Genomic DNA, 26,965 nt, shown 5'->3' with positions numbered 1-26,965 from the left:
CTCAATGTCTCTCTAAAAGAATACAAGTTCTTGCTGTCTGCAAGGAGTATAAATCCTTCCATTCCCCAACAACCAGCCAGAGCTGAAGAAGCTTCTTAGGTGAGAAGTGAAATGTCTTCAAAGAAAAAGAAGAAAAAGCACCTTTGGGACAAGGACCTGGATGGCTGAGAATCTCCACAGACAAGAACTAGGAGTGCTTGCTTTCTGCTACTTATAAGTCAGCTCCCCCATTCACTATCTACAAGGGTTGCTGCAGAGGTGTTATTTCTGCAGGTTCTGACCAGTTCTGGAGAACTGGAAGTGGAACTTTTGAGTAGTTCAGAATACCACCTCTGACTGACCCTGCCCCTGTCTATTCTCTGCCTCCCGAGTCCCAGCTGATCGGCTGGGTCTTCTTTGGTTGCCCTGCACAGGAGAACGGAGCTGGAAAGCAGGTTAGTAGGGTGGGGAGAGAATGGGGATTTTACAGTATACCCTTCCCTTCCCCTGAAGTGGGGTGGGAATGGAGATTTTATAGCATCCTTCTCCTGTCAAGCCCGCCACGCCATGCCCACCAAGCCACGCCCACAGAACTGGCAGTTAAAAAAAATTGAATCCCACCACTGGGTTGCTGCCCCAAAGATCTCCAGCTGAAGTTTATTAGTAGCAGCAAAAGGGTGCATACTGCATTGAAACTGTTGTGAATCAATAAAAGTGAATAACCTAAATGCAAATGAGGGGTTGAAAACCTGCACACCTGATTGGTCCTCATATAACAACTTGGGATTGGGCCAGAACCGGTCCCTGATTGGTCACTTTTGGGACTGTCCTTATTGGTCAGTAGTTGGAACCTGTTGCGCATTTTCATTGGTTAATAAGGCAGCAGCTAACCCTATAAAAGGGTTACTGCTGCCCATAGCTTCGCTCTGTTCCATTCTGATTCCTGTTATTATTAAAGAGTTGAAGTCACTGGTCAGATGTCTGGTCTCCTTATTCTCCAAACTTAACAGAAACATTGAAGAAAATCAGTAGAACATCCTTCAGAATAGGGGGAAAAAACCTGCAGGAATTTGTGCTTTTTTCAAAATCAACTTACTTTATGGAAACCAAGGATCATTTTCCTCCTTTTTTCATGAAGAATATTGCAGAGATATCTAAAGTAATTTTGTGAGATTACTCTCAGTTATAAATACACTGCTCAAAAAAATAAAGGGAACACGAAAATAAGACATCCTAGATCTGAATGAATGAAATATTCTTATTAAATACTTTGTTCATTTACATAGTTGAATGTGCTGACAACAAAATCACACAAAAATTATCAATGGAAATCAAATTTAGCAACCCATGGAGGTCTGGATTTGGAGTTACACTCAAAATTAAAGTGGAAAAAAACACGACAGGCTGATCCAACTTTGATGTAATGTCCTTCAAACAAGTCAAAATGAGGCTCAGTAGTGTGTGTGGCCTCCATGTGCCTGTATGACCCCTACAACGCCTGGGCATGCTCCTGATGAGGTGGCGGATGGTCTCCTGAGGGATCTCCTCCCACACTTGGACTAAAGCATCCCCCAACTCCTGGACAGCTTGTGGTGCAATGTAGCGTTGGTGGATGGAGCGAGACATGATGTCCCAGATGTGCTCAATTGGATTCAGGTCTGGGGAACGGGCGGATCAGTCCATCGCATCAATGCCTTTGTCTTGCAGGAACTGCTGACACACTCCAGCCACATAAGGTCTAGCATTGTCTTGCATTAGGAGGAACCCAGGGCCAACCGCACCAGCATATGGTCTCACAAGGGGTCTGAGGATCTCATCTCGGTACCTAATGGCAGTCAGGCTACCTCTGGTGAGCACATGAAGGGCTGTGCACCCCCCTAAAGAAACGCCACCCCACACCATTACTGACCCACTGCCAAACCAGTCATGCTGGAGGATGTTGCAGGCAGCAGAATGTTCTCCACGGCGTCTCCAGACCCTGTCATGTCTGTCACATGTGCTCAGTGTGAACCTGCTTTCATCTGTGAAGATCACAGGGTGCCAGTGGCAAATTTGCCAATCTTGGTGTTCTCTGGCAAATGCCAAACGTCCTGCATGATGTTGGGCTGTAAGCACAACCCCCACCTGTGGACGTTGGGCCTTCATACCACCCTCATGGAGTCTGTTTCTGACCGTTTGAGTAGCCACATGCACATTTGTGGCCCACTGGAGGTCATTTTGCAGGGCTCTGGCAGTGCTCCTCCTGTCCCTCCTTGCACAAAGGCGGAGTTAGTGGTCATGATGCTGGGTTGTTGCCCTCCTACGGCCTCCTCCATGTCTCCTGATGTACTGGCCTGTCTCCTGGTAGCACTTCTATGCTCTGGACACTACGCTGACAGACACAGCAAACCTTCTTGCCTCAGCTCGCATTGATGTGCCATCTTGGATGAGCTGCACTACCTGAGCTACTTGTGTGGGTTGTAGAATCCGTCTCATGCTACCACTAGAGTGAAAGCACTGCCAGCATTCAAAAGTGACCAAACCATCAGCCAGAAAGCATAGGAACTGAGAAGTGGTCTGTGGTCACCACCTGCAGAACCACTCCTTTATTGGGGATGTCTTGCTAACTGCCTCTGCTTTCCACCTGTTGTCTATTCCATTTGCACAACAGCATGTGAAATTGATTGTCAATCAGTGTTGCTACCTAAGTGGACAGTTTGATTTCACAGAAGTGTGATTGACTTGGACTTACATTGTGTTGTTTAAGTGTTCCCTTTATTTTTTTGAGCAGTGTATATATAATTAGAAAAACATGGTAGACTATTAAAAGATTAAAGGAAAACACCAAGTGGAAGCAGCATGAATATTATCTATATGGGTTTTCCCCTCTATTCAAGTCTTTAGTTTCATTACATGCCAAACAACCTTTATGGATGGAAATGCAAAAAGAGAAAATGCTGAACCTTTTAACCAATTAAAATTATCTAATTAACTGGGTAAACAAACTTTCTAAAGCTACGGACCATAGGCAGAGAAAGAAAAGCTGTCCTTAGCACAGGGTGCAAACTCTTGTCTCCTTCTTCTAGTTAATCTTCTCCACTGCAATCATGATGAGATCATTGCAAAAGATGGATTGCAGGATATGGGGCAATTCTCCCCTCTGTGCAGGCTGCAAAATTCTGTAAATAAACCTTGCATTGTTTTTAGTAATAAGAGGCCAAAATGGAAGCATTTCTCTGACATTCAGGAGCAAAGTTTTATCTCTACTGGCATCTTCAAGGCAAACTTTTCCTGCACCTATCTGCTTCCATCGTCCTTCCTCACCCTTCTCTTTCCATTCAGCCCACCAGCTGGGCTCCATCACTTTTTCAATACTTCCCCCCCTGGTGCCCTCTGGGCAAAATGGAGTCCAGGTGGGAAGCAAGGACTCTGGAAAACTTGACAATCAGTGGAGATAGGGTTGCAAGGAGTCCGTTGCCTAAAGCAGCTGTTCTGCTTCGTGATAAAGCCATCTGAATCAATGCTTAAATTTAACCCAAAGGTGCTTTTTCAGGAAGCAACTGGGCTTTCTTGTTTTTCTTTGAAGATGTTTCGCTTCTCCTCCAAGAAGCTTCTTCGGCTCTGACAGGATGGTGGGGAATGGAAGGATTTATATTCCTTGCAGACATTTGCTCATTTGCATCCTTTTAGAGAGTCCTTGAAGCACTTGGGGGTTTATCTGTGTTCTTAGGGTCATCTGAGTAGTAGCTCCTGGTTCCTGTAGTCTGCAATTTTTTTTCTCTCTGGAAATCCATTCCTACTCCCACACCATTCCAAGGATGGTCATCCCAAATTGTATAGCCAAAAGTCTGTAGAGATTCTCAGTCATCCAGGTCATGGTTGTTCCAAAGGTGCTTTTTTAGAAGGCAACTGGACTTTCTTGTTTCTCTTGGAAGAAGCTTCTTGGATGAGAAGTGACCAGTTGTACGTCACTTTTTTCAGAACTGCTGTAACTTTGAACTTTGAACTGTTGTTAAACAAATAGTTGTAAGATGAGAACTACCTGTATTCCATTATGTCTTCTTGCTGTTAAGCAGCCTGCCTGCCTATCCCCCCCACCCTCTTCCTTCTTTCCTTCTTTCCTTCGGGAAAAAAAATTGAGTCAGAGATTGGAGAGAAAATGCTGGAAATAAAATGGAAGCTGGCTACAAGGAACGAAGGTCTCTGTTTATTTGGTTTTCAAGAAATTTCAGTGACAGCAGCATGTTTCAGGGGTGGCTGACCAATTGGCTGGGTGTGTGGGTGCATTTTTATAGGGTTCTGTGGTTTGGTGATTGAGATGCTCCAGGGGGGTTGTGCAATGCAATGAGCCTTGTGTCTTTTATTATTCCAATGGTGGTGGGTTAATCCTGTTATGTCCTAAAGGTCATGTCCTGTCCTTAGAATTTGGGCGGGGGATGTAAATTCTTAATCCCATCAGCTCCAGCTTTCTGTGACAGCTGTGGCTGAAGGTGTTTTGTTTATGAATAGGATGGCCTAGCTTTCTTAATAGGTACAAAATATCCATCTCTAAAGACTTGAGGCTTCTGCTTGAGACCTATTATAGGAAGACTGGAGCTGCTTTCCACCTTTGTTCAGATTTTTCTCCATTTCTCCTTTGGGGAAATATAATATTCTGCCTCTTTTAATATTCGCCAAAATATTTCATTCTCTAGGAGTGGGGCTTCCCTCCCTTTCTCCCTCCCTCCCTTCTTTCCTTCCTCCCTCCCTCCCTTCCTACTATCTATCCATCTACAAAGCCACAGGGGTATGCCTGATAATTTTATTTAATTATTTAGTTAGTTTAGTTTGTCAAGCATGTATGAGAAAACAAGTATGAACATAGCATATAAACATATAAGTATAAACTGGTATAAGTATGTACATAATAAATGAGTACAAATAAATGGGAACAGTAGGACAGGAATGGTAGGCATGCTGGTGCGCTTATGCATGCCCCCTTACAGACCTCTTAGGAATAGAGTGAGGTTCACGGTAGACAGTTTAAGGTTAAAGTTTTTGGGGTTTGAGGATGTAACAACAGAATCAGGTAGTGAATTCCAGGCATTGACCACTCTGTTGCTGAAGTCATATTTTCTGCAATCGAGTTTGGAGCGGTTTACTTTGAGTTTGTATCTATTGTTTGCCCGTGTGTTATTGCGGTTGAAGCTGAAGTAGTCATTGACAAGTAGAAAGTTGTAGCAGACAATTTTGTGTACTAAGTTTAGATCAGACTGTAGGCGGAGTAGTTCTAAGTTGTCTAGGTCCAAAATTTCAAGCCTATTGGCAGAAGGTATTCTATTGCAAGCTGAGGACTGGAGGACTCTTCTCGTGAAATACCCTGGACTCGCTCAATTGTATTAATGTCCATTATACAGTGTGGATTCCAGGCAGATGAGCTGTATTTGAGAATTGGTCTGGCGAAGGTTATGCCCTGGTTTGCAGTTCAATGTTACCAGAGAAGAAGCTTCGCAAAATTAGGTTAACAATGCCTTTTTGGCAATGTGTTACAGTGAGCTCTGGGGCTTAGGTCTTTTGAAATTAGTACTCTTAGGTCTTTGACAGAGTGAGGGTCGTCTACGAGGTCATATCCGCCCAGTTTGTATTTAGTGTTCTGATTTTTGTTGCCAATGTGTAAGACAGAGCATTTCTTGGTTGAGATTTGAAGTTGCCAATTGTTCGACCATTCTGACACATAGTTAAGGTGGCTTTGTAGGGCAGCAGTATTGTCGGTGGTGTTAAATAATTTTACGTCATCAGCGAAGATAATAATGCAGTTGAGCGTTTCATTCATTTTGTGTGAAAAGGTTGTGGGTTAAGCACAAATAAGTATATTTTGTTCTAGGTCTTTTAATGCAAAAAACGGTGGAAGGTCACGCCAGCTATTTGGAATTTAGCAGCAAATTCTAAAGATGTTCTTGAGGACCTTTCAGAATATCAAAAGGGGTGGAGCTAATCTAATTTCAGGGGGAAGGATGTTCCATAAGATGGGAGCCACGGCAGAGAAGGCACGTCTCGTGGTACGTACCAAAGGAATCTCCCTAGCTGATGGTACCCATTGCATGCCTTCTCTACCAGATCTAATGGGGCATTTGCACTCCTGTCCTCTCTGCTTTCTAAATTCATCCTATTTCGCCCATTTTACAGCATGTGTGTGTATTTTTAGTGGTGAAAGTGGCGCTGGGAAAACTGTGGCTGCAAAATACATCATGGGATACATTTCCAAGGTGTCGGGAGGAGGCGAAAAGGTGCAGGTAAGTGTGAAGAGCAACGGGCTTGCATTCTCTTCTCTTCCTTCTTCCAATTCTGGTTTTGTTTTTGTTTTTTACTTTTATCTTTCACTTCATTGTGCGTGCAGAACAAAATCCTATTCTTTTATTTCAGAAGTCATGTATGTACAAGTTTTACAAGTGTTTCCTACCTCTCAGGTCTGTTGGAACGGTGACTCACAGAATTCCAAGTCTACCCAGGAATTCTGGGAGTCATCATCCCAACAATTGGAAAGGCATCAGGCTGGTATAGGGTGGTGATTGCAGGTCCGCAGGATGCTGTAATTGTTTGTAAATGTTCCCCAGTTACCAAATGCCCTAGATCGGTGATGGCGAATCTTTTTGGCACCGAGTGGCCAAACCAGAATGCATGTGCAATGTGCGCATGCCGGAGTGCTGGAAAACCAAAGACCAGCTGGCCAGTGTGTGCGTGCCTGTTTTTTGGACATTTTTGGAGCTGTTTTTCAGGCTGGTTTTGACCTGAAAACTGGCCTGAAAAGGGTCTGAAAAATGGCATGTTGTTTGGCCGATTTTCAGGCCATTTTCTGGTGCTCCAGCTTCCGTGAAGACCAGCTGTAAGGTGCGCATGTGCCAGAAACCAGAAGAGCAGCTGGCGACAGTGCACACACCCACTGAGAAGGCATGCATGCCACCTCTGGCACATGTGCCATAGGTCCGCCATCATGGCCCTAGATGCAATCATGCAACTGGGGGGCATGTTCCAAAGGTGCTTTTTCAAGAGGCAATTGGACTTCCTTGTTTTTTTTTTGGAGACATTTCGCTTCTCATCCCAGAAGCTTCTTCAGCTCTGACTGGATGGTGGGGAATGGAAGGATTTATATTTCTTGCAGATGTTTCTTCCACTCCCTCACCATCCAGTCAGAGCTGAAGAAGCTTCTGGGATGAGAAGCAAAACATCTTCAAAGAAAAACCAGAAAGTCCAGTTGCCTCTTGAAAAAGCACCTTTGGCACAACCATGAGCTGGATGACTGAGAATCTCCGTAGACATTTAACTGCAGGGGATGGTGTGGCAATCATAATTTCAAGGACAGATCGTAAGTCACTTTTTTCAAAACTGTTGTCATTTTGAATGGTCATTAAGCAAGCTGTCACAAGTCAAGGATCAGCTGTATCATTAAAAAGACAGCAACTGTGACAATGCAATCAAAGCATAGATGTCGCACATAAAAAAAAAAATACGCAGAGTTTCAGTTGTACCATTGCAGTTGCAAGATTGACTCAGCCTTCCATTCTTCCAAGGTGGGTAAAATGAGGACCCAGATTGTTGTGGGCAATATGCTGACACTATAAACTGCTTAGAGAAGACTATAAGCACTGTGAAGCAGTATGTAAGTCTAAGTGCTATTGTTATTGTAGCACCAACCACCGAGGCCAACCCCTTTTTAGCTAACCGTGATTCTATTCCAGGTGGTTCTGTCTGGTCTCCATGCAACTTTTTCTTTCCTTTTTTTTTTTTAGCATGTCAAAGACATCATTCTCCAGTCCAACCCATTACTTGAAGCCTTTGGCAACGCCAAGACTGTGAGAAATAATAACTCCAGTCGATTCGTAAGTCTTTGGGTAGAAGAGAAGTTCTTGCTAGGAAACAGCAGTCTGTTGTATGGGGGGCAATGTACGTTGCTGAGGCAAAAAAATAAAAATAAAGCATTATAGCAGTGTTTCTCAACCTTGGCAACTTTAAGATAATGATGCACCTGTCTCTCATCTACAAGAACTCGTCAACTTACAATGTGCAACCTGTCGAAGTTCTGACAGATTTACCTCAGGGATACTTATAACCCAGATTCAGAGTTCAATTGGCCACGTTTATAGCCCTTTGCAGTGCTCCACAGTTGCATGACCACATTGTATGTGTTCTTGCCCCAAACCAGCACTGACTTCACGTTTTTGGCAAAACTGCACTCCTAGTGAACCATTGGTTTGCTTAATAAATATGTACCAAAAGTCATAATATCAATTATGTGACTGAGACTGACCCATTTTATAACTGTCATGAGTTATGACTGAAATGGGAAAGCTCTGTTATGGTCATACGTTGGAGGCTACCTGTACATATTGAGAAAAAGAATAGAATAGAATTAGAATTAGAATAGAATTAGAATTGGAATTGGAATTGGAATTGGAATTGGAATGGAACGGAACGGAACGGAACGGAACAGAACAGAACAGAACAGAATAGAATAGAATAGAATAGGAATTAGGATAGGATAGGATAGGATAGGATAGGATAGGGAATAGAATAGAATAGGAATAGAATAGAATAGAATAGAATAGAATAGAATAGAATAGAATAGAATAGAATAGAATAGAATAGGAATTAGGATAGGATAGGAATAGAATAGAATAGAATAGAATGTAGAGGAGAAAATAGAATAGAATAGAATAGAATAGAATAGAATAGAATAGAATAGAATAGAATAGAATAGGAATTAGGATGATAGGAGAGGAATAGAATAGAATAGAGAATAGAATAGAATAGAATAGAATAGAATAGAATAGAATAGAATTAGGATAGGATAGGGAATAGAATAGAACAGGAATAGAATGTGAGGAGAAAATAGAATGAATAGAATAGAATAGAATAGAATAGAATAGAATAGAATAGAATAGAATAGAAAGAATAGAATAGAATAGGAATTAGGATAGATGGGAATAGAATAGAATAGAATAGAACAGGAATAGAATGTGAGGAGAAAATAGAATAGAATAGAATAGAATAGAATAGAATAGAATAGAATAGAATAGAATAGAATAGAATAGAATAGAATAGGAATTAGGATAGGATAGGATAGGATAGGATAGGGAATAGAATAGAATAGAATAGAATAGAATAGAATAGAATAGAATAGAATAGAATAGAATAGGAATTAGGATAGGATAGGGAATAGAATAGAACAGGAATAGAATGTAGAGGAGAAAATAGAATAGAATAGAATAGAATAGAATAGAATAGAATAGAATAGAATAGAATAGAATAGAATAGAATTCTTTATTGGCCAAGTGTGATTAGACAAACAAGGAATTTGTCTCTGGTGCATAAGCTCTCAGTGTACGTACAACAAATAGTGATAGATCATTATTAGTCATTTTAAAAATATATTCATCATAAAACATTAGATATAATGGGGAACCAGAAATAGAATCATTGGGGAACTTCAAATAGGTCACTCCAACGTCTCATTAACAAATATATAAATATAAGGTTTTCTACCTGAGCATGGGGTTGGATTAGAGGACCTCCAAGGTCCCTTCCAACTTTGTTATTCTATTTAAAAAAATCTTGGGTGTCCCATTTCAGATTTGCCCAATATGCCTTCTCTCACATTGGAGGTTGAAATGTTTTCTGTGTGTACATACGCACCCTTGAGAGTGGGAATCGGACCTAAGCAAAGTTTAGTGAAACCAATTGTATAACTCTAGTAGTAAGGACCTTTATTTACAGGAAATATTTAATACGGATAAGCCAAGCCTAGCAACCAGATATGCTCTGTGCCTGGGGAAGATAAGCAGAAGGAAGTGGTTTCAGATTTGCAATCTCTTAGATCAGTGTTTTTTCAGCCATGGCAACTTTAAGATGTCTGGACTTCAACTCCCAGAATTCCCCAGCCAGCATGTTGCCAAGGTTGAGAAACACTGTCTTAGACAAGGAGCAGGTAAAGCAAGGAAAACCTTAATTTTGAACCTACATCATACTGCCCCCTTGTGGTCAGTAGGTCATGAGATGCTGAAGCATCTGCACCACTGGATTTGCAACTTCCACTGTTTCATACCAGGGGAAATATTTTGAGATCCAGTTCAGTCGCGGGGGTGAGCCCGACGGAGGAAAGATCTCCAATTTTTTGCTGGAAAAATCCAGGGTGGTGAGCCAAAACGAGAGCGAAAGGAACTTCCACATCTATTACCAGGTAATTGGAAAAATCACAGATATATATATATGGCCGTTGGCACGAAATGCTTCTGCAAACCCACCTGTACATTCAGGTGTGACCTATGCTACTATTGCTGATTTACAACCAGCAATAAATTAGGGGATGATTTATTTATTTATTTTAAACATTATTGGTGGTATATTTTTTTATGTATTTCAGTGCTTTGTCCGTTTTTTTCTATATAATTTGTAAAGTCAAATTTTGGAAAAAAAAGTGATGTTGGGCTTCTGATTGATTTGTTCGCCCTTCTTCAAGAGAAGAAACGCAACCAGGGTTAATCATAAATTGAGATCTACCAGTAGAATAAAAAGTTGGCCTGAACAGCATCCCTTGAATTGTTGAAATAGGGTTGTGGCTCAACACACACTATACAATTTTTTAGATCGTTTGAGATGATACTCTGCTCAGTGTCCAAAATGTTCTGCACAGTGGTGGGATTCAATTTTTTTTTTTACTACTGGTTCTGTGGGCGTGGCTTGATGGGCATGGCAGGGGAAGGATACTGCAAAATCTCTAGTCAGAAGTGGGATTTGCCCGTTCTCTGAACTACTCAAAATTTCCACTACCGGTCAGGGCTGGGATTCAAATTTTTTAACAACCGGTTTTGTGGGCGTGGCTAAATGGGCATAGCCTTGTGACTGGGTGGGTGTGGTTTCTTTTTTCTTTTTTTTCTAGCACCTTCCCGCCATTTTGTTTTTGCCCCATTGGACCTCAGGGAAACCTCCGGGGGAGGCGTTTTTGCTCCCAAAAGGCTTCCCTGGGTTCCCAGGAAGGCAAAAAATAGAGTGTAGGAGGGCGCACAGCATACGCCTTTTTGCCTCCTGGGACTCAGGGAAGCCTCCTGAGGGAAGCAGTAAGACAGCGAGGGGGATCCCAGCTCAGCTGATCATCGGAACAACTGATCATCGTGAGGGGGGAAGAAATACCTTAAGGAGTGATTGGGCGGGAGAGTGCAGTCAGCGATGTCGGGCCTATGTGCAATGTCATGCATGCGTGATAAGGTCTGACTGGGAGGGGAGGGGAGGAGCAGCGGAGAGGGGCAAGGCCAGCCAGGGGCACGATTTGCCAGTTCTCCAAACTATGCAGAATCATAACAACCAGTTCTATAGAACCGGTCCAAACCGGTAGAATTGCACCTCTGCTACAGGTTCTTCAGAACTGGTCAGAACCTGATGAATACCACCTCTGCAGTGATGGGATTCAAAAAATTTACTACCGGTTCTGTGGGCGTAGCTTGGTGGACATGGTGTGGTTTGGTGGGTGTGGCTTGGTGGGCATGGCAGGGGAAGGATACTGTAAAATTTCCATTGCCTCCCCACTCCTGGGGGAAGGTTACTGCAAAATCCCCATTCCCTCCCCACCCCACTAACCTGCTTTCCAGCTCCCTTCTCCTGTGCAGGGCAACAAAAGAAGGCCCAGCCGATTAGCTGGGACTCGGGAGGCAGAGAATAGGTGGGGGCAGGACCAGACAGAAATGGTATTTGCCGGTTGTCCGAACTACTCAACATTTCCGCTACCAGTTCTCCAGTTCTCTAGAACTGGTCAGAACCTGCTGAATCAGAACCTCAGCACCTCTGGTTCTGCATGAGTTGAGTTTGAACTTCCAATGAGAACTGTTTGTGCATTCCAGGAGGGAGGGAGGGAGGAAGGGAGAGAGAGAGAGAGAGAGAGAAAGAGAGAGAGAGAGAGAGAATGATAATCAGAGAGAGGAAGGAAAAGACAGGCTAGGTAGAACAAAGGTCCCATTCGTGTTTGTTTCTGAATCCATCAATTGCCTCTCTACAATTTGGATCCCATGAAATAACCTTGGAGAGTCTGCAATCTTTAACAAAAGTTGTTGACAGGGTCCTGAAGAATTCAACATGGTAATGCATCAGTCTCATGTCTTTATCTATTTCTTTCTCTAGCTTATTGAAGGTGCTTCCCAAGATCAGAAACACAACCTGGGCATTATGAGCCCAGATTATTATTATTATTTAAGCCAGTCGGAGACCTATCAAGTGGATGGCACAGATGATCGGAGTGAATTCCATGAGACCATGGTAAGGGACCATTATTTTACAAGGCTCATCATTAGGGTTTTTTTTCATGTTTTGAATGCTGCCCAGAGTCCATTACCCAATAAAGGTAATATTTTCAGTCATGTTAAACATTGCACCTGAAACCCACAAATAATCTTTCTTTCTTTCTTCCCTTCCTTCCTCCTTCCCTTCCTCCCTTCTTTCTTTTCTTTTTTCTTTTTTTCCTCTCTCTTCCCTTCCCTCTGTTCCGTGTTTTTCTTTTCCTTCCTTCCTACCCCTTTCACCTTCTTCCTCTTTCTTCTCTACATCCCCCCTCTCTCTCTCCTCTCTCTCTTTCTCTCCAGAGTGCCATGGATGTGATTGGCATCACAGGCCAAGATAAGCAACTTGTCCTACAGATTGTAGCTGGTATTCTCCATCTAGGGAATATCAGTTTTGAGGAGAAAGGGAATTACGCCCAAGTGGAGAATTCAGACTGTAAGTAGCTACCAGTTAATGGGGATAAAATTCATTCATCTGTGAATATTAATTCTGACATGTTCAATGGTAATGTGAAGAGCCATAAAGATGAGCTTGGGGAAAAAAAATATGTGCTGATGGTTACAAAAACATATTTTAAGACTGGGAAAAGAAGAAAAGCAGGGGTTGGGTTCAAATTTGGTAACAAAATTTGTGGTTCTGTGAGGTGTCTAGGTGGGCATGGCCTTGTGACTGGGTGGGCGTGACTTCTTTTTTTTTGGCAGCACCCCCCCCATCCCATTTTTTGGGCCTTTGGGGACTCAGGGAAGCCTCCTGGGGGTGTCCTTTTGCTCCCAAGAAGCTTCCCTGGGGCTCAGGAAGGCAAAAAATGGAGATGAGCGCACCCTCTGCCCCCTCCAATTTTGGGGCCTTTCTGGGCCTCAGGGAAGCCTCCTGGGTGAAGCAGTAAGTAAGCGGGGGGGAATCCCAGTACAGCTGATCATAGGAACAGATGACTGTCGGGAGGGGGGGGGAAAAGAAATACCTTAAGGAGTGACTGGGTGAGGAAGAACGCAGTCAGTGATGTCAGGCATGCACGCAATGTTGCGCATGCGCGATAAGGACTGACTGGGCAGGGAGGGAAGGGGCAGGTGGAGAGGGGCAGGGCTAGCCAGGGGCACATTTTGCCGGTTCTCTGAACTGCACAGAATCATAACAACCAGTTCTATAGAACCAGTGTGAACCGGTAGAATTCCACCCCTGGTTATAAGTCAAGGACTATCTGTACTCCAGTGAATTAGGGAGGTATCTGTCTGACCTACTTCCAAATATTATCTCTTCTGGACTTTCAACAGATCCTATATATCTCCATCAAGGTTGCTTTCTTTACTCCCTACACATGCCCCAATTCAAGGTGTTGGAACATGAGCAAATGTTATATATGTTGACATATCCTGTTATCCAGAGATGCCAAAGGAGGTTTTTTTTTTTCCCATTTCCTCACTTCAGTGCTAGCTTTTCCTGCTTATCTTTTGGGAATTGACAAGGACCGCCTAGATGAGAAACTCACCAGTCGGAAAATGGACAGCAAATGGGGTGGCCAGTCAGAGTCCATTAACGTAACCCTCAATGTAGAACAAGCATCTTATACTCGTGATGCCCTAGCCAAAGGCCTTTATTCCCGGGTCTTTGACTTCCTCGTTGAGGTATGCAACCTTGTTCTGTGCTGGGGGCAGGGGGACCTTTGGGATGGAGTGAGGAACAAATTGATGACTGGTTGGCTCATGCCATTTCTGTCTTTAATAACTGAGAGGGATACTCCAACTCTATGGTGTTTTGAGCAGTAAGACAGAACTGGACTCATTGGAAAATGTTGAATACAATGGTGTCTTATTTGTCTCTTCCAACTCTATGGTTTTTTGTTTTTGTTTTGAAGATCAAATCAGAAAGAAGGACTTACTCAACATGAGAAGGACTAAGATTTTCTCAGGAAAACAGTGGCCTGTTTAACACCCATATGTCTTTGAATGCTAGAAATAGAGGGAAATACGCCTTTTTTCTTTGTTTTGTTTGAAAAATGGGTATCATATTGGGAATTTGGTTTCTTGTCTACCAGATGGCATATTTTTTTATCACTCAATGCCAATATTGAAGTGATGTGGCCTCTGGTAATAAAATTCTATATTTTTTGCAGCTAGTAATTCTTTCTCTTCACTTCCAGTCCATCAACAGAGCCATTCGGAAACCAAAAGAAGAATACAGCATTGGTGTCCTAGACATTTACGGTTTTGAAATATTCAAGGTAGGTCTGTGTTACTGAGAAACCAGTGGTCTTGGCTTTTGAGAAAATTCTGAACTCAGAAATGTTTCTGTACCCCAAAGACACCGTTGTCCAGTTGGTCGTATCATTTAACTTAGTTTAGTAAACAAAACTAAAAGACAAAATATTCATTGTTAATTTTAATATCTAAGGAGCCATAAATAAATGACTAAACCAATAAATTGGAACGGTTGGAAATCCGGGTCAGATTCCAAGTGCCTGGATTACAATCATGTGACCAAGACAGTGCTGTGACAGTCATAAGTGCGAGAATGGTGATAAGTCATTTTTTCCAGTCCCATCATAGTGAACAGTCACTAAATGTAAGGTTGTTAAGTGAGGATTACAAAGTAATACTTTTTGGTAAAGTAAAAAGGTTTGGGTGGCATTACTAGTCTCAAGTCATGTGCATACAACAGACACCATTCCCTGTCCAGTGTAATTCCGTTAAGGACAGAATTGGTAAGTTTTGGCCCATTTTTGTTCACCATGACACAAGCAGGGGTGGGCTGCTGGGGATTCACAGGGGTTCAGGAGATTCTGTGCAGGTAGGAGAACCCCCAAATCCCACACCTGGCTGGCCCCATCCACCCCGCCCCACCCCTCCCAGGAGTCCCCACAGGGCCCATTTTGGATGCAGGTAAAGGAACTGGAGGTTCGGGGAGGGTGGAAAATGGGCCTCCTGGATGTTCAGGAAGGCCGGAAATGAGCCCATTTCCAGTTTCCAGAGAGCCTCTGGAGCCCGGGGAGGGCAAACCTCCCCCACCATGGTGCAGGAGGCCGACTAGGTCATGCCTACCATGGCCACGCCCACCCAGCAACCAGGCAGAGAACCCCTTGCTAAAAAAAAATTTTTTTTTAAACAAATTTTATTGATTTTCAAAAACAATACACAGACAAACAAATCATAAAACATAAAAACATAAAACATCTTTTCTGAAAGCAGCTTGATCCCAGGTTACATCTCTTCGTACAGACACAAATTCAAATTCATGCTCATTTTGTATACCATTCCATAGCTTATTGCCATTTTACATTTTCTATATAGCTTCTCCCCTCTTTTAACTTTCTTAATTTTATTTTATTTATCTCATCTCAGTTTAGATCATTATGCTTATTATTCTTTGTCTGTCCTGTTTCCAGCTATCTATTATCTTTTCCCTTTAAACAAAATTTCTCCTGTACACTGATTGGAGTATGACGCCTTTATCTCTTTCCCCTAAATTTATAATACCGTATTTGCCAGCGTATAAGACGACTTTTTTGCCCTGAAAAACATGCCTCCAAGTGGGGGTCGTCTTATACGCCGGCAAACACGGGTATATTCTTCGCCTTGTTGGTGAGGAGGCTCGATTCTCCCTCTCCTTGAGGTCATAGCAGGCGCTGGCGGTGCAACGGTTCCTCGTAAATTAGCTGCAGATCTCAGAGCGGGGACTTTGCATTCAGTTGTAGCCTTGAGCGTCGGGTTACCCGTAGCTCTGCCAGGGAGGGATTACGCCCGCAATCCGGCCGGCTCCCTCTCGCTGAGGTGGGGCGGAGGTGGGATGTGGGTCCCTACTACCGCTAAGGCTCAGCTAGAGGTAGCGCAGCTCTTGACCCGGCTTGCTCGGTTTCTTCCTTCCGTTTGTTTTGCTTCGCTGGCGATTTCACCTTTTGTGGAGCTGGGCGAAGGGACTGATCGGACCCGCCTCTGGGGCTTAGGCGTTACCCAGAATCAACCTGGTTTTCAGGCGCGTCCTTGGATGGACTCGGGAAAGGCAGGTGGAGAGGCTAGAAAGAAAAAGGATCTGGAACTCCTTCTTTCCTGCCAGATCCCTGGCAAGCAGCGTTGGGTAAGACCAGGCAGGGCCTGGCGTTTTCGAAAGGACTTGCCTGTTGAGTGACATCAGCTTCTGAACTAAAGCCCACTATGTCAGATACAATAAAGCAGAATGGGTGTCTTTTTATCTTTAAAGACGAAACAGAGGTTGGGGGTGGGAAGAGAAGAAGGGGAGCGATCATGTTAAAATGACAACTTTCTAGATCCAGTCCCGAAGGGGAAAGGAAAAAAACACAAACGCCTAATTTCCTTAATTTCACTGCGATTTCTCCTCTTTCTCACATCCCACATTGCCTTCTCTTGCTGCGGGAGCAATGTCACCTTTTACTCTGGTATCGATGGAAAAGCAGGTTTGGCAGCGGTATCAAGTAAAAGACAAGTGAAAGGCTGAGGAGGATTGACATCAAGATCAACTTATCTTCATTATGGGCAGCTTTGCAGGGTAGTTCATATTTCAGTTCATATTTCAGTTCATATTTTAGCAAGCATAATTTAATGATAGTGGCTGGCAAGTCAAATCTTAGATGCATTGCTAAAATGGGATCTGCAAATGTGGGGTTTTCAGAAAGCTAAAGGAAGGGGAGTGTGGGTGTGAAAATTTGGATATAATTAATCATGGCTAGTTTAAAATGCAACATTGCCACAATTAATATCAGAGTGAAAATTATGCTTCTGCAGGCCATATTTGTGTCTTTCTGGCTTAGCTGAAATAGAATTCTTTTAATAAAGTTGCCTGTCCATGACAAGTCATGGTAAATGGGTAATTTGAAATTTAGGCACACACACACATTTTATAAAACTATGAACTATAACCTGCTCTGAATCGGAAAATTACTTATGTTCTATTATTTGGCATACTTTCACAGCCTTGTGAGTTTTCCTGCATGTCATAAGCATTTGAATATAAATTAACATGTTGAAATCAAATCTGATGTTCTTTTACCTTTTATTTGGTATGTGGAAGGTGTGCGGAAGAGGGGTAGTCTTATACGCGCGAGTATATAACAAACTCTATATTTTGAGTGGAAATGTTGGGGGTCGTCTTATACGCCCAGTCATCTTATACGCCGGCAAATACGGTACTTAGTATAGTACATAACTTCCATTTGGATTCTGCTTAGAACATTCTAAAGTTACACACTATATTTTTTTAAAAAGAAAAGATTATAAATATGTAATATAATTAAAACAACAATCCATACCAATTCAAATCTATCATTAATATTAATATTAATGATATTAATAATATTAATATTGCTAAAAAATTTGAAGCCCACCCCTGGACCCAAGCCCAATCAAGGTTCAATTTCACCTAATCAGCATAATATTGTCCACATCACTCAACTAGGAGGTGCTGAGAGAATATGAATCTTTTGTTATGTTTAAGCAGAAACAAAGAAAAGCTCTGAAAATGTTGGGACCACTCCAATTTTAATTGTTGGTTATTCTCAATGGTCGGTCATTTATTTCTTACTTATTTATTTGTATCCCACCTTTATTGTTATTTTAGAAACAACCAAAAGTGGCAAACATATCCAACACACCTTCCTCCTCTTTTTTCCCCCACAACAATATTGCGAGGTGGGTTGGGCCAAATAACTAGCCAAAATCACCCAGCTGGCTTTCATGACTAAGGCAGGATTTGAATTCTCAATCTCCTGCTTTCTAGTCTGGTGCCTTAACCATGAGATCATACTGACTCTATCTTATGAAAGAATAAATTCTTAGCAATGGGAAGCTTCCCGTGTACTTTTGCTGGCTTGAGACATACTGATTTGGAATCTGTGATCCACACAGTTTCCCCCATTTCTTTTATCCAAATCTGGAACTTGAATGGAATGTCAACTAACTGCCTCCTTTTGCAAACTGTTCTCTCTTCCTTGCTTCATATTCCCTTGATCTTCAGAGAAATGGCTTTGAACAATTCTGCATTAACTTTGTGAATGAAAAACTTCAACAGATCTTCATTGAATTGACACTTAAAGCAGAGCAGGTGAGTTTGGTGTGAGAGGAGCTACAAATTCCTTTGAGGGTAGGCTGTGGATTCTGTGGTTAGGTCTCCACTTGGCCACTTGTGACCCAACCTATCCTAACCTGGAGATGGATCTATATGGAGATTAACCTGGAGATGGATCTATATCTCCAGATTAGGATATTTGGGGATAGCATCTCCATGAATTCCTAGAAGGTTGACTGGGAACTCCAGGGGTTTTAGTTCCACCACATCAGGAAGGCATCAGGTTCAGGAAAATTGCAGTCCTAGGTTGCATTAACAGAGCCAAGATCATGTGAAATATTAGTTTCTTTATAATGCTTTGATAAGGCCACACCTGAAATATTGCATTCAGGTTTGGTCTCCATGACATAAAAAAGACGTTGACACTCTAGAAAGAGCGCAAAGAAGAACAACAGAGGTGATTAGGGAATTGGAGACTAAAACATATGAAGAACAGTGCAAGAATTGGGTATGTCTTGTCTAAAGAAGAGGAGGACTAGGGGAGACATGATAGCAGTCTTCCAATATCTCAGGGGTTGCCACAAAGAAGAAGGAGTCAAGCTATTCTCCAAAGCACCTGAAGGCAGGACCAGAAGCAATGAATGGAAACTAATCGAGGAGAAAAGCAACCTAGAACTAAGGATAAATTATCTGACCGTTTTAGAAAAATTAGTGGAACGACTGGCCTCCAGAAGTTATGGATGTACTATCACTGGAGGTTTTAAGAATCAATTGGACAACCATTTGTCTGAAAAGGTATCGGGTTTCTTGATTAAGCAAGGGGTTGGACTAGAAGACCTCCAGGGTCCTTTCCAACTCTGTTATTCTGTTCTGATCTGTGAGATTATCAGATCAGAAAAGTATTCTTAACCAGACAGGTACAGAATGGTATTCTTAACTAGACCCTCTTTTTTTTTTTTTTTTTTACTGTTCTTTAAATGTGCATGAATTGCTTCTTTAAAAACAATCTCTCCCCTTGCCCTAGGAAGAGTATGTGCAGGAAGGCATCAAGTGGACCCCAATTGAATATTTCAACAACAAAGTTGTGTGTGATCTCATTGAAAACAAAGTGGTAAGGGAAGGACTGAGGAGGAGAGTGTGGATTTGTTGAGGTCTGGGGCTTGAGCTGGGGATGGTGTTACTACTTTATTCTAGTTGAATTAAATTCTTAAAAGGCCTTGTTTTTCCCCATAAAATAATGAAACATCCATGCTGTCAGGATTCCGAGAGTTACCCCCATTTAAATCATGAGTCTCGAGCCAAACTTCCAAAACTTAAAAAGGATTTATTGGGAGTTAAACTGTCCGGCACTGCCTGGGTATAGCTGACTGAGACACACAATTCATCGTCACCCTTGACCCCGGTTTTCTCACACCCGCTGGGTGTATCATAATTCATATTCTCCAACGGGACACATCCGTAGCCAAGAGTCATCAATCATGCTCTCCAGTTGGAATTTTGCGTGGCAGAAACTTCAGTCACCTAGTTGCTATGTTTGAAAATGGAATGCAGTTTCGGTTTGCAAATTGCTGCACTGCCCCCCCCCCTTCTGTTGGCAACTCTAAAAAGACCATAGAAATATTTTATGAGTTGACACATGCCTTCTTCTTGCCTAAAATTCATTTAAAAAAAATTTTGAGCATTCCATTACTCTCTAAAAAAGAAATCTTGGAGACTCCTACTTATATATTCATTTGTTTAATTTATACGCCACTCATCTCACTATCCAAAGAGACTCTGGGTGGGCTAAACATAAATTTAACTTTGTTTCCTGCCTGGAATTACTATTTCTTACCTCAGAATTACCTTCAGGTAAGATGGTCGGCCTATACATTTTATAAATCAATACATTTTTACTGCTTTAGAACAGTGTTTCTCAACTTCAGTAACTTTAAGATGTCTGGGCTTCGACTCCCAGGATTAAAATGATACAAAAGACAGATAAATTACAACTGCCGAGAGAAGTCTTTAAAGATTTTTGCTATCAGCTGGGAAAATAAAACATCTGTATCTGAAAACGAACAACAAATGCATACAAGTGGAGTTATAGAAACAGAAGCCCATTTTACCCATTTCTTAATAATACATTTTACAACCAATTTAAGCGCAATTTTGAATTTGCCATATTTGGAGTCAAGCAATCCTGCCATCTTGAACAGGATGGAGAGACTCAATGCCCCATGAAGATTCTCAATCATCCAGGTCGTGGTTGTCCCAAAGGAGCTTTTTTCAAAAGACAATTGGACTTCATTTTTTCCTTGAAGATGTTTTGCTTCTCATTCAAGAAGCTTCTTCAGTTCTGACTGAAGAACTGGCTCTTAGAGCTGAAGAAGCTTCTTGCAGGGGTGGGATTCAAGTTTTTTAACAACCGGTTCTGTGGGCATGGCTTAGTTGGTGGGCGTGGCTTGGTGATCATGTGAATGGGTGGACGTGGCTTGGTGGTCATGTTATTGTCTGGGTGTGGCCAACTCAATATCACTCACATCGAGGCACGCATCTCCTCGCTTGGCCTCATGACTGTGGGGATGCTGCAACAGTCGTAAGTGTGAAAAATGGTCATAAGTTACTTTTTTCAGTGCCATTGTAACATTGAATGGTCAGTCCACACAAGCAAAGTACCAGCAAAGGAGGGGAAAAAAACTCCAGAGACGTTTCTGAAACAGGAATTCTAGTCCTGCCAAGAATGTAATAAGGGTTAACGGAGAGGCAGTTTCTGTAAGCAACACCAGAATGTTTCCTTCCTGCCTTCCTTACAGGATTAGGCCAGTAATTTCTTCGAACAACCGGTTCTCCGAACTGCTTAGAATGTTAACAACCGGTTCTAGCGAATAAGTGCGAACCGGTAGAATCCCACCCCTGGCTTCTTGGATGAGAAGCGAAACCTCTTCAAGGCAAAAAACAAAGAAAGCCCAGTTGCTTCTTGAAAAAAAGCTCCTTTGTGATGGAGAGGCCACATTTTCACTCCTTCACTCTTTGTCTCTCACTTCCAGAATCCTCCTGGAATTATGAGCATCTTAGATGATGTTTGCGCTACCGTGTATGCAAAGGGCGAGGGGGCCGACCAGACTTTGCTGCAGAAGCTCCAGTCTGGAGTGGGGACCCACGAGCATTTCAACGGCTCCAGTTCAGGATTCATCATCCACCACTATGCTGGCAAGGTCTCCCGCGTTCCCCACTATCCTTCCTTGTCTCCCCTTCCTTCCTTCCTCCTTTCACTTTGGCTTCTCCAGTTTCTGGGCTGAAAATTGCTAACTCTGTTGTGCTGTGGGTTGCACATACTTGTATTGCCTCTAATTTTGGTCACCACAATGTAAAAAAGATGTTGAGAGTCTAGTAAGAGTGCAGAGAAGAGCAACAAGGCTGATTAGGAGTCTGGAGGCTAAAACATTTGAAGAACAGTTGCAGGAATACACTACCTAGTGTAGTGAAGAGACGGAGTAGGGATGATATGATAGCAGTGTTCCAATATCCCGATCTATTCTCCAAAGTACTTGAAGGCAGAACAAGAAGCAATGGATGGAAATTAATCAAGGAGAGAACCAATTTAGAAATAAGTGAAGGGAGAACAATTAATCAATGGAACAACTTGCCTTGTGTTGTGAGTGTTCCTTCACGGGAGGTTTTTAAGAAGAGATTGGACAACCTCTTGTCTGAAATGATATAGGATTTCCTGCTTCAGCAGGAAACTACTAGAAGACCACCAAGGTCCCTTCCAACTCTGTTGTTCTGTGTATGTGTGTTTCTGTGTAAACTGAATTCAGATCAGTTAAAATTATGTTTAAATTGATCATATATATGGGTGTATATATCTACCTGTAGTGCTTGATAATTGGGTTTGGGAACTTATCGCTGAGCAATGTGACCAGAAAGCGTGACAACCTGGTAGCTGTAACAGTTCCAGCTGCTGTCATAAAGTGAATCCCATTTGGGAGATCAGCATTTGCAATCTCCTGCAGGCTTCCCCATTGACTTCATTTGTCAGAATCATTCATTCATTCATTCATTCATTCCCTAGTTTGGCAAGGAAACATCTGCAAGGAAATAACCCAGCTTAGAGAGCACCACGGACCCCACATATAAGAAGTATTTGCAGAAAGCATCTTTCTGTGAGCCAAGCATCCTTCCTAGACCCATTAAAGCAGCAACATCCTTGGGACCTCTTGATTTCAGAGACCTGAATGTGTGTTGAGAGCCCCAATAAATGCAGCGCATGATCCAGAACACACAAACGCACAGACCTACACACAGACAGGAACTTGTTCTGCCATGCTGAGACTTCCTAAGGAGGTAGCTGCTTTAATGGTCCGAAGCAGGGAGGCACATTTTGCAAAGTCACTCCTCCAGATGGATGAATCTCTGGCCAATCAGAAATCAGGTTAAAGGGAGGCAGAAGCAGAGAAACGGAAAAATGGCATGGAGGGCAGAAGCTGGCAGTGAAGGTCACAAATGGTGATCACGTGATTATGGGATTCTGCAATGGTTCCAACTATGAGGAACAGTTCACAATTCTCCTTTTTCAGAGTCATTGTGACTTTGAACGGTCATTGAACAAATGGTCTTTAAGTGAGGATTATGTGTGTGTGTATACCCATGCACATCCATGCTAAAAGAACAAAAGCAATATTCCTTGATGTACTGTCATTATTGGGTCAAGAATTTCCATTACTAAGCCAGGAGGTTGTTAAGTGAGTGACACCTGATTTAATGACCTTTTTTGCCACAGTTCTTAAGTGAGTCACTGCGATTATGAAGCAAATCATACAATGATGAAATGAATCTGGCTTCCCTCACTGACTTTGCTTGTTGTGATCATACCGCTCTGTGACACTGCAATTGTTGCCAGGAGACCCAATTTTAATCACATGACCTCAGAGATGCTGGAGTGAAATGCCTCAGAGATATAGCAATAGCACATAGGCTTATATACCACTTTACAGTGCTTTATAGCCCTCTCTTAAGCAGTTTACAGAGTCAGCATAATTTCCCCCAACAATCTGGGTCCTCATTTTACCCTCCTCTGAAAGATGGAAGGCTGAGCCAACCTTGAGCCTGGTGAGGTTTGAATTGCCAAATTGCAGGCAGCCAGCAATCAGCAGAAGTAGCCTGCAGTACTGCACTCTGGCCACTGCGCTACCACAGCTCCATATGTATGAGAACCAGTCATAAGAAACTTTCTACAGTGCCACTCTAACTTCAAACGGTTGCTGCATAAATGGTTGTCCGACAAGGATTACTGTACGATGGAGAAGGTGCTAGACTGGGAGTGGGTAGATTTATTTGAAGAAAGTAATGAGAGAGCACATACGCCTAACGGGAATTGGAGATGGCAAAAATGCTAACCATTGGCCTATCTATCCTAACCACAGGTCTCCTATGACGTAAACGGCTTTTGTGAACGAAATCGGGATGTGCTTTTCACCGACCTGATAGAACTAATGCAAAGCAGTGAATTGTGAGTCTGTTTTTCCTGCTTTCTTCCCCAAACCTCACTTGGTCGTATTTTTCATTTTTTTTATTCTTGGTTAAAAGCTTCTCTGAGGCATCATCGTGTTACCCCAAAACAAAAGCACATAAAGAAGGAAAACAGAAAGATTTGGACTACAATTCCCGTCAGACAACACAGCCAAGAGTCAGGAATGGGAATTTTATTCCAACAACTTTGAAAGCAGACTTGCTTAAGCTGGTGCCATGAGATGTGTTGACACTTAGTGCAGGACATGCTACCTTGGAATTCTGGGAATTGTAGTTCTGACACAAATCAAATTTGGAATCCTGATTTAAAGAGGCAAAAAATAATCCCCAAATCTGGGCGAGATAAACGACTAGACTTAGAATAATTTTATTATCACTTTGAATGTACACTTATCGGCATACATAAAAATGAAATTTTGTTGCATACAGCTCTCAAAGGGTCTCCACCTCCAATATACACCACATAAACATGAATAAATAAATAAATAAAATTAGCAATGTGTCTGGGGAGAGGAGGTGTTGCTCAGATTGGCAGAAGCAGTCTATTAGGGTATCCCAATTTATTTATTTATTCAGTAAATGTATATGGCTGCCCATCTCAAATACGTGACTCTGAACAGCTAACAGCTAAAAACAAATGGAAACAGAATAAAATACAACCAGCATTTAAAAGCATAAATCTTGCAATACCCACCTCTTTTTCTGTGTGTGTACTATGTACCATAAGCATATCAAAGTCACAACTATATAACCCTAAAATGGTGGCATTTGTGGTATAATGTTCTTTCAACAACAAGATTTCTTATGCAACAATACCGTTTTTGTTCTTATTAAGAGGATGTTAGATGAATATATGGCTATCGGATAGTGGACTAACTTATTCAGGGTCAGTCTGAATATAAAGCAAGGGAGGATTTATTCCTTTGTGCTCCCTACATATACCTCAGAATACCATCTTTAATACAATCATAGTCTGCACCAGTAGTTTATTTTTACATGTCCATTTCCAAAATTCTAGTTCTTTCTTACTTTCTTTCCCATTCTTAGTGCTTTCATCCGGATGCTTTTCCCAGAAAAACTTGATGCAGACAAAAAAGGACGGCCCACTACAGCTGGATCCAAAATTAAGGTACATATTCATTGGAGTGGAAGCTCTTTTTTAATTTGTTCCCCATCAACTGATGCTAGGAAGCAATTAAGGATAATAAAAGCAATCTCTGTAGCTTGTCAATGAACAGGTCTAGTGGTTAAAGCATTAGGCTAGGAACTGGGAGACTATGACGTATAGTCCTGTCTTAGACATGAAAGCCAGCTGGGTGACTTTGGGCCAATCACTCCTCCTTAATCTAACCCACCTTGCAGGGTTGTTGTTGTGGGGAAATTAGGAGTATGGAGATTCTTAGTCATCAAGATCATGGTTGTCCCAAAAGTGTTTTTTCAAGAGGCAACTGTGGACTTTCTGATTTTTTTTTTGAAGACGTTTCACTTCTCAGCCAAGAAGCTTCTTCAGCTCTGATTGGATGGTGGGGAATGGAAGGATTCACCATCAATCTCCAGTCTACAACACAGTCCTTTCAACCGTTCCAAGAAGGCTCCACACCCATTTGCATTACACATCCTGAGGACACAGATAAAGAGCAAGGTGACCTTAACTACTTGCTAAAAGAATGCAAATGACCAGTTGTCTGCAAGGGGTATAAATTCTTCCATTCCGCATCATCCAATCAGAGCTGAAGAAGCGTCTTGGATGACAAGTGAAACGTCTTCAAAGAAAAAAAAAAAAGTCCAGCTGCCTGTTGAAAAAGGACCTTTAGGAGTACGTTTGCTGCCTTGGTAATTTATAAAAAACAAAAAGGCAGGATAAAAACAAGTATGTAAATAAATACAGTAATAGACAGGAATCCTAATGCAATAATTACATCTCAAGGCAATATCAGCTCTCACTAAATTTTCAAAGTTCAGTGAGAAGATTTGACAATGAGAATTCTGGGAGGCCCTTTATTCTTTGGAAAGGACTTTATTCTTGGTGATATGAAGCCAAATGTGGTGGGACAGATTGGGTAACACCAAGAATCTTGAATCTCCCCCAGAAACAAGCCAATGATCTTGTGAAAACGCTGATGAAGTGTACGCCTCATTATATCCGTTGCATTAAACCCAACGAGACGAAGAGGCCACGAGACTGGGAAGAGAGTAGGTAAGAGAGAAGGAGTTTCTGATGCTGTATGCACCTCCATATCAAAACCATGGACCAAAAGCAAAACTTAACTTTAAAATGCATTTAAGATATTAATCAATCCTGCTACAGGGAGTCCTTGACTTATGACCACAACTGGGACCAGAATTTCTGATGCGAGCAAGTTTGTTATAAGTGAGCCACACCTGACTTTGCAAACTTTTTTGCCACACGTGTTAAGCAAATCACTACCGTTTCTCAAGTAAATCCTGCCGTTGGTCCTTAAGTGAATCTCTCTCCCTCCACACATTGACTTCGCTTGTCAGAAACCAGATGGGAAGGTCACAAATGGTGATCCCCGTTGTAAATTCATGAGGGTTGCTCAGCATCTAAAATTTTGATCATGTGACCATAGGGATACAGAGGATGGTCATAAGGGTGAGGATCTATTGTTCGTCCATTTTTTTTCAGTGCTACTGTAACTTGGAACAGTTGCTAAACCAAAGGTTGTAAGTTAAGGATTACCTGTACTTGCTAATTGTCCTGGCCTCTCCCATTTCTAAGACCTCTTCCCTCGTTAGCATTTTTCATAAACTTAATGTCCTTGAGAGGTACATCCCCCTGCTATGTTACACATACATCTTGCAGGGTGAAGCACCAAGTGGAGTACCTGGGACTGAAGGAGAATATCCGAGTCCGCCGAGCTGGATTTGCATATCGCAGAATCTTTCATAAATTCCTGCAAAGGTAAGAAGTTAGATTGTTATTATCAGACTGATAGATGATAGGTAGGTAGATATATAAGTAGGTAGATGGATGGATGGATGGATGGATGGATGGATGGATGGATGGATGGATGGGTGGATGGATGGATGGATGGATAGACAGACAAACAGACAGACAGACAGACAGACAGACAGACAGACAGACAGACAGACAGATAGATAGATAGATGGATGAGAGAGAGAGAAAAGAAAGAAAGAAAGAAAGAAAGAGAAGAGAGAGAGA

General features: G+C 42.1%; 1 protein-coding gene across 1 annotated transcript in view; it reads left to right on the top strand.

Moving 5' to 3' along the window:
- MYO1F (myosin IF) overlaps positions 1-26,965 on the top strand; it is a 95,367-nt gene that overhangs the window by 47,909 nt on the left and 20,493 nt on the right. The window contains exons 5-18 of the mRNA XM_026681093.2: positions 6,143-6,230; positions 7,725-7,814; positions 10,040-10,171; positions 12,103-12,237; positions 12,561-12,693; positions 13,684-13,880; positions 14,396-14,476; positions 18,220-18,306; positions 19,295-19,381; positions 21,300-21,467; positions 23,676-23,761; positions 24,829-24,910; positions 25,872-25,978; positions 26,606-26,704. Coding sequence (XP_026536878.1) covers positions 6,143-6,230; positions 7,725-7,814; positions 10,040-10,171; positions 12,103-12,237; positions 12,561-12,693; positions 13,684-13,880; positions 14,396-14,476; positions 18,220-18,306; positions 19,295-19,381; positions 21,300-21,467; positions 23,676-23,761; positions 24,829-24,910; positions 25,872-25,978; positions 26,606-26,704 — 1,572 coding nt within the window. The remainder of the gene's footprint in view (positions 1-6,142; positions 6,231-7,724; positions 7,815-10,039; positions 10,172-12,102; positions 12,238-12,560; positions 12,694-13,683; positions 13,881-14,395; positions 14,477-18,219; positions 18,307-19,294; positions 19,382-21,299; positions 21,468-23,675; positions 23,762-24,828; positions 24,911-25,871; positions 25,979-26,605; positions 26,705-26,965) is intronic.

Source organism: Notechis scutatus, chromosome 1 (genome assembly GCF_049901735.1).
Source record: "Notechis scutatus isolate UNSWTSFEM ecotype Mainland chromosome 1, rNotScu1.2, whole genome shotgun sequence".
Classification (NCBI taxonomy): domain Eukaryota; kingdom Metazoa; phylum Chordata; class Lepidosauria; order Squamata; family Elapidae; genus Notechis; species Notechis scutatus.
Note: the sequence above shows the minus strand (reverse complement) of the source record. Positions and strands in the feature narration are given on the sequence as shown.